Here is an 11,311-nt window from a genome sequence, read left to right as displayed (position 1 = left end):
GCGATCTTTTTTTTTTTTTTTTTTTTTTTTTTTTATATGAATATCTCATTGGAACACTGGCATCTTCCTGAGTATTACCTGCCCTGGTTTCCTTCCAGGGCTGGTTATGAGCAGCAACTTCCAAGAAGAGGGTAAGAGCTGAGGCAGCAGCAGGGCACATGGGTCTTAGCACAGAGGAATACACAGGCTTAGCAGTCACCACCAAAACAGAGGACAGCAAAGAAGTAGTCAAGTGGTGGGGAGCTGAGGGGAGTGTCCGATACTCAGTCCAAGGGAGCTCTGGTTGCCTAGTGCTAAGAAGCTGCACTGTAAACCTCAAAGAATGCAATTCTAATTGAGAGGCTGCTCCCTGGGAGAGAAATGGACAGTCTCCTCTGATACAATTCACGGCCTCTGAAAACTCACTGAAGCATCAGCTGTGAGTCATTTCCAACTGGTCAGCACACAACAACTCAGTTCAAGGCTTAAACACACACACACACACACACACACACACACACACACAGAGAGAGAGAGAGAGAGAGAGAGAGAGTCCTGGTGGCCTAGTGGTAAGGAGCTATGCTGCCAAACCAAAGCCATGTGATTCAAATCCACCAGCTGCTCTGTAGGAGAAATATGGGTAATCTCTTCCTATGTGATTTTTTGCCTCTGAAAACCCACTAGAGGGTCAGCCATGAGTCACTTCTGACCCAATAGTACACAACCACATCTTATATCCTTACATAAGGAGCTCTGGTAACTTAATGTACAGCTAACCAAATGGAGGGTCATCCTGAGCTGGAATCAACTCTGCACCACTCATTCTGTCTCTTAGAAGATTGAGTAGGCATCATCATCCCCAGTTTACACAAATAAATGAGTTCAGGAAAGAGTGGCTTTCTCGTCAGGTAGAACATGACAAAGTCAGAACTCAAAACCAAATAATCTCACTGACAGTCTGGCACCCAGTGCCTATGATCTGGAGCCCAGATGTCCTGACTGAACTGGTGGGTGTCTCCCCACTTTGCGACTGAAGAGGCAGTTTTAGGAACCCAGGAGCAAAGAAGGAAACAGGGTTCCTATTTCTGGAAACTGCCAGTTACTGAATCCCTGTGGCAAAGACAGCGCATTCTTTGGCAGTGTCTTTATAATGACCTCATTAGTTCTGATGCAGAGTTTGTGATTATCCACCCAACCTTGTACCTGCAATTGTAATCATAATCCTTATACATTATTCCTTCTTATACACTGGCTCTTATCCTTGGGCAAATGTCACCCTTTTGACCTTATATTACTGAATATCCTAACAAATAAGTGTCTCTGGTGTCAATGCTTATCCTAATGTTCTGTCAACCATTTAACCAGAAGTTAAGCTAACAGGATGAGTTTTGTTCCAGGTTCGAAGGGTGATTAAGGACCCGTATTCTTCCAGTCTCTGTCAGACTAGTAAGCCTGGCCATTTTTATGATATCTGCTTTTGTCTTACATTTCCCCCATACTTTATTCAGTATTGTGACCCCTTTAAGAATAGTCATAAGAGGTAGCCAGGCACCATCTCGTTCTGGTCTCAAGACCACGGAGTTTGAGGTTCATGTGGCCATTTGTCCTTTGGATTAGCTGTATCTGCACATCTTTGCTTTTCTTGCCTCTTCTTTGTTCCATACAGAGAGAAGCCAACAGTTGTATCTTAGCTGGCTTCTCTCAAGCTACTCACCATAGTTGTTTTCATTTTTAGGTGCCATCGAGTTGACTCTTTCCAAGGACTCATGGCCACTCCATAAACATCAGATCAGAACTATGCCCTATCCTGAGCCTTTCTCACCATATCTCAGGTGCTCAAACCCATTATTACAGTCACTGTGTCAATCCATCTCACTGGGCATCTTCCTCTCTTTCTCTGACCAGCCTGGTGTCTTTTCCCAAGGACTGGCCTCTCCTGTTAGCATACCCAAATATGTGAGACAAAGTTTCAGCATCCTTGGCTCATAAAGAGCACCCTGGTTGTACTTCCTACAAAACAAATTTAATCTTTTTGCATCCAGTACTCTTCTCAAGCACCACAACTTAAAGGCATCGATTTTCCTTCTGTCATCCTTATTCACTGTCCAAGTGTCAGATACATTTGAAGCAATTGAACGTACTATGGCTTTAATTAGGCGCACCGTCTTTAAACAGACATCCTTGCTCTTTGGCACTTTGGAGAGGTCTTTGACAGCAGACTTCCCCAAAGCAACACATCTTTTGATTTCTTGACTGAAGTTACCATGGATGTTGATTGTGAATCCAAACAAAAGGAAATCGTTGAGCTCTTGGACTCTCATAATGTTGCCTATTGGTCCCATAGTGAAAATGTTGGCTTTGTGAAGACTGTAGTCTTTGACCTTCTGCAGCAAGTGCTTTGAGTCTTCTTCACTTTCTGCAGGCTAGGCTGTGTTATCTGCATAATGCAGGTTGTTGATGAGTCTTCCTTCAATCTTAATGCCACACTCTTCTTCATATGGTACAGCTTCTCAAATTATTTGATAAAAATACTGATTGACTAAGAATAGAGAAAAGATACAACCCTGACACTCACCTTTCCTGATTTTAAACCATGCAGTGCTTTCTTGTTCTGTTTGGACAACTGATTCTTGGTCTACAGATAGGTTTCACATGAGTTAGCTCTTCTGTATCCCCATTCTTAATGTTACCCATAATTTGTTATGATCTGCACAGTCAAATATCTTTGCACTAAAGTCAGAGGTAAAATTGTTTTTGTGGACTATATTATGCCAGTTGACCTTAATGTCTACTGAAATTATGAGGTCCCAAAGCCAGTAACTCATTCTCTCAAGGTATTTGGTTATTATTAAGAAGTTTGTTCAGCTTTCCCCCTTGTTAGCTGTGATTGATATATATATATATGTATATATATATATTTTTTTTATACACACACACACATATTTACAACATATATTGTTGTAAAGGTAGAAATATCATCTGCTAACCTTGTGTATGGTCATGAATTAAGTCCTTTTCATCAGTCCATATCTGTTTGTCTTACCTGTCAACTTGTATATTAATGCTTAGTATTGATCATATTGAATATTATGTATGTAGCCTTGCTTGTTGAAACTGAGGATGACCTGAAACATTTGCTGCAGAAGGTCAGGGACTGTAGTCTTCAATATGAATTAAATCTCAACATCAAGAAAACAAAGATTCTCACCACTGGCCAATTGGTAGCATAATGATAGATAGAGAAGTGATTGAGATTGTTAATAGCTTCAGCTTGCTTGGCTCCACAATCAACACTCTTGACACAAGCAGTCAGGGAATCAAAAGATGAATTGCATTGAGAAAAATCTGCTGTCAGGGACCTTTACAGAATCCTGAGAAGCAACAATGTCAGTCTAGAAGCTAAGGTGTGCCTGACCCAAGCCATAGTCTTTGCAGTTACTTGCTATGCATCAGAAAGCTGGCAATAAATAAGAATGATAGAAGAAAACTTGATGCCTTTGAGTTGCGGTGCTGGAGAACAGCATTAAACATACCATAGACTGCCAAGAGAACAAATGGGTCTGTCCTAGAGAGGGTGAAATAGAGGCAAGGATTTTGAAGCTCCATCTCACATACTTTGGGCACGTGTCCAAGAGGGACCAGTCCTTGGAGAGGGACATCATGGTTGGAAAGGTGGAGGGACAATGCAGGAGAGGAAGACCCCAGATGAGATTAATTGACACAGTAACCGAGGTAATGGGGGTAGGTGTGATGGAGATAGAGTGACTGGCTCAGGATAGAACAAGGTTTGGAGCTATTGTACATAGAGTCATGAGTTGCAAGTGAATTGACAGCACATAACAAGTGTTTCTATTTCTATGTACCTCTCCATGTCCTTCCTTTTTAAAATGACATTGTGCTAATTATCCCCATAATTATAAGTTCACTTACTCTTCACCTATCTGAATATATATATTTAACTATTTGCTGATTTATACTTTCCTCTACCTCCCTTGCTTTCTCTAGTTACCATACAAGAATGATTCCATCTTTGGATAAAACTTTCTTCACATTTTATAATAATACTTAAGGATAATTTGGGTAGAATGTTAAATGATCCAGGAAGTATCAAAAGAAGATGGAAAGAGTATGCAGAGTCACTGTATCAGAAGGAATTGGCTGATACAGAGGAATTTCATGAAATAATATATGAGCAAGAGCCTACGGTGATGAAGGAGGAAGTTCAAGTTGCTCTGAAGGAATTGGCTAAAAACAAGGCTCCAGGAGTTGATAGCATACCAATTGATTTATTTCAAGAAAAAGATGCTGCCCTGGATGTGCTCACTAAGTTGTGCCAGGAAATCTGGAGGACAGCCAGCTGGCCAACTGACTGGAAGAGATCGATATTTGTTCCCATTCCAAAGAAAGGTGACCCAACAGACTGTGGAAATTATCGAACAATATCATTGATATCACATGCAAGCAACATTCTGCTGAAAATTATCCAAAAATGTTTGGAACAATATGTCAACAGAAAACTGCCAGATGTGCAGGCTGGATTTAGAAGAGGTCGTGGTACTAGGGACATTATAGCTAATGTAAGATGGATCTTGGCAGAAAGCAGAGAATACCAGAAGAATGTCTATCTGTGCTTCATTGATTATGCAAAGGCTTTTGACTGTGTGGATCACAACAAGCTATGGCTGACTCAGAGAAGAATGGGAATCCCAGAACATTTGATCGTGCTAATGCAAAAACCTATACTTGGACCAAGAGGCTGTCATCAGAACAGAGCAGGGAGACACTGGATGGTTCAAAATCAAGAAAGGGATCTGTCAGGGATGTATTTTGTCTCCATACCTTTTCAGTCTGTATGCAGAACAGATCATCCGAGACGCTGGGCTGTATGAGGAGGAATCTTGCATCAGGATTGGTGAAGAATCAACAATCTGTGTTATGCAGATGACACAACCCTGCTTGCTGAAACAGAGGAGGACCTGAAGTGCTTGCTGCAGAAGGTCAAGGACTTCAGTCTTCAATATAGATTGAAACTCAACATCAAGAAAACAAAAATTTTCACCACTGGGCCAATTGGCAGCATCAGTAAGGATGGTGAAGAGATTGAGAGAGTTAACAGTTTCAGTTTACTTGGTTCCACAGTCAACACTCTTAGTAATAGCAGCCAGGAAATCAGGAGATTAATTGCATTGGGAAAGTCAGCTGTGAGGGACCTCTCAGGAGTACTGGAGAGCAGCAACATCAAGCTAAGGTGCGCCTGATCTTTGCAATTATGTGCTATGCATCAGAGAGTTGGACAGTGAATAGGGATGATAGAAAGAGAATTGATGCCTTTGAAAATTTGCCTTGGTGCTGGAGAAGAGTGTTGAATATACCATGGACTGCTAGGAGAACAAACAGGTCTGTCCTGAAGAGGATGAAGACAGATGCTCCTTGGAGTCAAGGACTCTGAAGCGTCATCTGACATACTTTGGGCATGTTGCAAGGAGGGACTGGTCCTTGAAGAGGGACATCATGATTGGGAGAGTGGAGGGACGGCGCAGGAGAGGAAGACCCTCGATGAGATGAATTGATTCTGTGAGTGGAGTGGTGGGAATGAATGAATGTGTTTGAGACGGCGAGGTTGGCACAGGATAGAACGGCATTTAGGGCTCTTGTATATATGGTTGCTATAAGTTGCAAGTGTCTCGATGGCACATAACAACAACAAGACTCACAATACTTGTCCTTTTGTGAGTAACATTTCACTCATCATGATTTCTCTAGATGCATTCATATTATGTAGTGCTTTGCAAATTCTTCTTTGTTCTTAAATGTTTGGTGGTATTATATTATATGTTATGTAGTATAGTTTGTTTATCCAATTGTCTGTTGATTGATACTTTGGGTTGTTTCTACCTCTTTGCCATTTTAAGTAATACTGCTCTAAACTAGGTTATGCATATATCTGTATTGCAGGTTTTATTTCTTTAAGATAGATATCTAGTAGTGGAAATGCTGAATCAAATGCATTTCTGTCTTCAATTTTTTAAGGAAGTGCCAAACTGCTTTCCATAGGAGTTATACTATTTTACTGTTCCATTAGCAGTGTATGAGAATTCCATTCTCTCCACATCCTTATCAGCATTTCTTGTTTGAAGTCTTGCTTTTCTATTTTTGCTAGGGTGAGGTGCTATCTCACTGTTGTTTTTATTTGCCTTACTCCAAAGGTGCAGCCAGGGTGTCCATTGGAGGCAAGGATCATGAAACTTCGCACATACTTTGGGCTTGTTTTTGGGAGGGTCCAGACCTTGGAAGAGAGCGTCATGCTTGAGAAGGTGGAGGGTCAGCGATGAAAGGGAAAACCCTCAGTGAGATGAATTGATGCAGTAACTTTAACATTGGACTTGAGCATGTCAGAGTTCAGATCCATTGTTCACAAGAATGCTGTGAGTCTTAGTGAACTCAACTCAATGGCACATAGTAATAGCTAATGATCTTGAACATTTCTTCATGTCATTGTTGACCATATGGATGTCTTTTTTAGTAAAGTGTCTTTTATGTCCCTTCATTTATATCAATTAGATTGTCTTTCTGTAATTGAGATGTTGAAATTTTTATACATTTTTAGATATTAGTCTTTTAAGTACACCAAATATTTTTCCCAATCTGTAGGATATTTTTATTCTAATGGAGAAGTTGTTTGCTGTGTATAAGGATTTACATGTTTAGGTGGTCTCAGTTGTCTAGTTTATCCTCTCTTAATGGTGTATTTTTTGGTTGTATTTAATAGTCTTATTTAGGACATGAATTCGGTTGTTGTCAGATGCCACCAAGCCCTCTCTGACTCATAGTGACATTATGTACAATAGCAGATGGAAACCGTGCCTGTCCTGCGTCATCCTCACAATCTCGGAGTGTTTAAGCCCATTGTCACAGTCCCTGTGGCAGTTCATCCCATTGAGGGTCTTTTCTCCTTTTAGAACTCTCTGCTTTTCCAAGCATGATATTTCTTTCCCCAAGATCTGGGCCCTGCAGACAATTTGCCTAAAGTATGTGAAGCAAAAATCTCACGGTCCTTACTTCTAAGCATCCTTACTGGCATCCTCAGGAGCACCCTGACTGCACTTTTACCAAGACAAAATTGTTCTGTTGGCAGTCCGTGCGGTGTTCAATAGTCTTTGCCAACACCACATTGCAAAGGCATCAGTTCTTCTTTGGTCTTCCGTATTAACTGTCCAACTTTCAGCTGCATAGGAAGCAATTGGCTTAGATCAGACACACTTTAGTCTTGAAACTGATAACCTCTCTCTTCAGCACATTAAAGCAGTCCTTGACAACATACTTTCCCAGTGCAATTTGATTTCTGATTTCTTTTTTTTATGTTCAGCTTTTTTTTTCTTTTTCTACTAGTTTATTTACAAAATTCAAATACATTGTTTTCAAGAACAAATTCTTTCCATTTCCCTCATCCGCCCACCCATCAAATTGTACAACCCCATGGTTTATCCTCCCCTTCCCCTGCACATCATCATCCCTCTGCTTCCAACCTCTCTCACTCCTCTTGGATCCTTATACTCATTCTACAGTAATGGTTTTATACAATAATTATCCTTGTGGGACTGAGTTAGTTCACTCAGCATAATGCTCTCCAGTCCCTCCCAAGTTAGGTAATAATTTATAACATTATTGCTCCTGCATGCTGCACAATATTCCATTATGTGATTGTACCATAATTTGTCAATCCATTCATTTGTGGTTGGACATTTGGGCTGTTTCCATGTTCTTGTGATGGTGAATAATGCTGCTATGAACACTGGTGTACAATTCTCAGTTTGTGCCTCAGTTCTCATTTTCTCAGGGTATATTCCAAGTAGTGGAATAACTGGGCCATATGGAATTTCTATGTTCAGCTTTTTGAGGAAGAGCCAAACAACCTTCCAGAGTGGTTGTACCCTTTTATAATCCCACCAACAATGTATAAGAGTTTCTTTCTCACCACATCTTCTCCAACATTTATTACTTGGTGCCCTGTTAAACTTTTCCACTGTTACTGGAGTGAGATGGTACCTCATTGTGATTTTGATTTGCATCTCTTGTTGCCAGTGATTTTGAGCATTTCATCATGTGTCTGTTTTCCATTCAGATATCTTCCTCTATGAAAATTTTTTCCGTGTCTTTTGCCCATTTTGTAATTGGGTTATCAGTCTTTCTTGTGGAGGTCCAGGAGTATTCTGTAAACATTTCTTTGATTTCTGATTCCTTGACTCTTTTCACCATGATATGGATTCGAATCCCTAAATTTGCCCCTATTTTATTTCTCTGGTAATTCTAATAGTTTTAGATTTTACACCTAAATCTTTGATCCATCTTGAGTTAATTTTTTTTAACATGGTGTGAGTTAAGTGGCTTGCTGTAGTTTTCTACAAATAGATAGAAGTTTTACCAGCAGTCTTTGTTGAAGAGGCTGTCGCAATGCCCCCAACCTCTCCCACCTCACTTTCAATGAAATTTCTTTTTTTGTTTGTTTTTTCCTAGGATCAGTTGTTTGTGAATGGATGGATTTACTACTGGGTTACATCTGTTCTTTGCTTCCTTCTTCCTTCCTCCAACCCCACCCCCTCTTCCTCTTCTTATCCAGGATATCTTTCCTTTCCATATAAAGTTGGTAATTTTTTTCCATATTTTTTAAAAAATAATGGTGAGATTTGAATGAGGATTGTGTTATATATGTAGATTGTTTCTGTAGTATTGGCATTTTCACCATTTTAAGTCTTTTATCTATGAACATGGTATATTCTTCCATTTCTGTAAATGTGGGGTCAAGATTGGTGGACAATTTATCAACAATCTGCGTTATGCGGACTGCTTGCTGAAACTGAGGAGGACCTGAAGCACCTGCTGCAGAGGGTCAAGGACTGCAACCTACAATATGGATTGAGGCTCAATGTCAAGAAGACAAAGATTCTCACCACTGGACCAATTGGCAGCATCAGGATGGATGGTGAAGAGATTGAGATTGTACACAGCTTTAGTTTGCTTGGCTCCATAGTCAACAGTCTTGGCACCAGCATCCAGGAAATTAAAAGGCGCATTGCCATGGGAAAGTCTGCTGTTAGGGACCTCTCCAAAGTACTGAAGAGCAATGGTGTCTCTCTGGAGACTAAGGTGCGTCTGATACAGGCATGGTCTTCGCAATCACTTGTTATGCATCAGAGAGTTGGACAGTGACCAAGGAGGATAGAAGGAGAATTGATGCCTTTGAGCTGTGGTGCTGGAGAAGAGTATTGAGAATACCATGGACTGCTAGGAAAACAAACAGATTTGTCCTGGAAAGGGTTAAACCGGGTGTCTCCTTGGAGGCAAGGATTCTGAGGCTCCGTCTAACATACTTTGCACATGTTGTGAGGAGAGACCGGTCCTTAGAGAGGGACATCATGCTTGGAAGGGTGGAGGGACAGCGCAGGAGAGGAAGGCCCTCTATGAGGTGGATTGATTCAGTGACTGGGATAATAGGGATGGGAGTGTCAGAGACAGTGCGATTGGCACAGGACAGAGTGGAGTTTAGGGCTGTTGTACGTAGGGTTTCTATGAGTCGCAAGCGACTCAACGGCACATAACAACAACAACAACAAGTAGTGGTTTGTAGGGTTTTTTTAATATAAGCTTTTTGTGTCTTTGGCTAGATTTATTCCTCAGTATTTCATCTTTTATGTGGCTTTTGTGAACGGTATTGTTTGCCTAATTTCATTTTCAGAGTTCTCTTTATAACTGTAGAGAAGTCAGACTGATTTTTGTATGTTGATCTTATTATACTCTCTACCACTTTGTTGAAACTTTTGATCATTTCCAATTATTTTCTTCCTGAGTTTTTGTGATTTTCTTCTATATGTAGGATCATATCATCTGCAAATTGAGGTTATTTTACTTCTTTGCCAAGTGAGATGTCCTTTATTTTCTTTTCTTGCCCAATTGCTTTGGTTAGGACTTCCAGTACAACACTAAATAGTAGTGGTAATAGAGGACATACTTTCCGACTACCATTTACAAAGGAGAAAGCTTCAGTCTCCCTCCATTGAAAGTAATCTGGGTAATTGATTTTGTATATATACTCTCAGTGGTGTTGAGGAAATTTCCTTTCTATGCCTATTTTGATGAACATTTTTATCAGGAAGAAGTATTTTGTCAAATATATAAAGCTTGTTTAATTTACTCAAGTGAGCTGTTTTTAATGACTGTGGCATGAGTTATAATAAAAGTTATTCTGCTTTAAATAAGTCTTACTCAAGCAGTAAAGCAACCTTCTATTTTGAAATACTATGACTATTGTAAGAATATTTTCTAACTCCTACTTTTCAGTAGTTCAAAGATGCTTTTACCAGTTACTCTTAAAGAGTTTCTGCTGTTATGGTTTGTAGGCAAGACCCCAAAATAGTCATTTCTTCAACTCTAGAATTGGCAGAAGAATTTTTACTCCCCTGAGTTGTAAGGATTTCATGTGATATTACACATATCTCCTAGTAGGGGCATACTCAATGACCATTGCCACCTGAAAGTTGGCTTCATTATGGGGAGGCAGAGGGAGCCGTTCCAGTTCAAGTTCCTCACAGGACCCTCAGAAATAGCACCTTTAGCTCATTTAACGTCATAGACTCCAAATAGTCTTATGCATGGACTATACCTCTATTGAGTAATAATCCCCAAATCACTTCATTCAGAAAATTTTTATAAATTACAATAACCAAAAACCAGTAACAACAACTCTTCTTTTAGACAAACTTCAAAAGTGCTGTTGATTTCTGTTGATGTCTTATGTTCTGTCTCTTCCCTCTACTCCCACCCTGACCCAGCCCTGCAGCACTGAAAGCTTCCTTGCAAGAGGGACACCTGGTCTCTAAGTAGACTGGGTTTGGAGTTATGACTCTGGGCAGTATCCAGGCAATGATAACTCCCTGGTCTTTTCCTGCACAGGTGGGCATTCACCCTGATCATCATCTCATCCTACACAGCCAACCTGGCAGCCTTCTTGACTGTGCAGCGTATGGATGTGCCCATTGAGTCAGTGGACGACCTCGCTGACCAGACTGCCATTGAATATGGCACCATCCACGGAGGCTCCAGCATGACCTTCTTCCAAGTAAACCCCTCTGGCTGCTTATGAACATTGGGAATTGAGATGTTTGTCTCCTAGAGAATTTTTAAAAATCTCTCATCTAGTTCTCTTTTGAATAGCAGGGCTCTTTTGTTGTGGTGGTGTTTTTTTAACTTGTACATGTGGGTCTCATTTAGCTCTAGTCCCACAAAAAAGTCCTAGAATAAGATCCTAAAGGTACATGTCTCAAGGGTTGCACATAAA

General features: G+C 40.4%; 1 protein-coding gene across 1 annotated transcript in view; it reads left to right on the top strand.

Annotated features, from left to right (window-relative positions):
• GRIK4 (glutamate receptor, ionotropic, kainate 4) overlaps positions 1 to 11,311 on the top strand; it is a 496,433-nt gene that overhangs the window by 450,955 nt on the left and 34,167 nt on the right. Inside the window, exon 16 of the mRNA XM_006895612.1 lies at positions 10,927 to 11,092. Coding sequence (XP_006895674.1) covers positions 10,927 to 11,092 — 166 coding nt within the window. The remainder of the gene's footprint in view (positions 1 to 10,926; positions 11,093 to 11,311) is intronic.

The sequence above is a fragment of the Elephantulus edwardii genome, unplaced genomic scaffold (assembly GCF_000299155.1).
Source record: "Elephantulus edwardii isolate Elephantulus edwardi_28Jun2011 unplaced genomic scaffold, EleEdw1.0 scaffold00171, whole genome shotgun sequence".
Classification (NCBI taxonomy): domain Eukaryota; kingdom Metazoa; phylum Chordata; class Mammalia; order Macroscelidea; family Macroscelididae; genus Elephantulus; species Elephantulus edwardii.
Note: the sequence above shows the minus strand (reverse complement) of the source record. Positions and strands in the feature narration are given on the sequence as shown.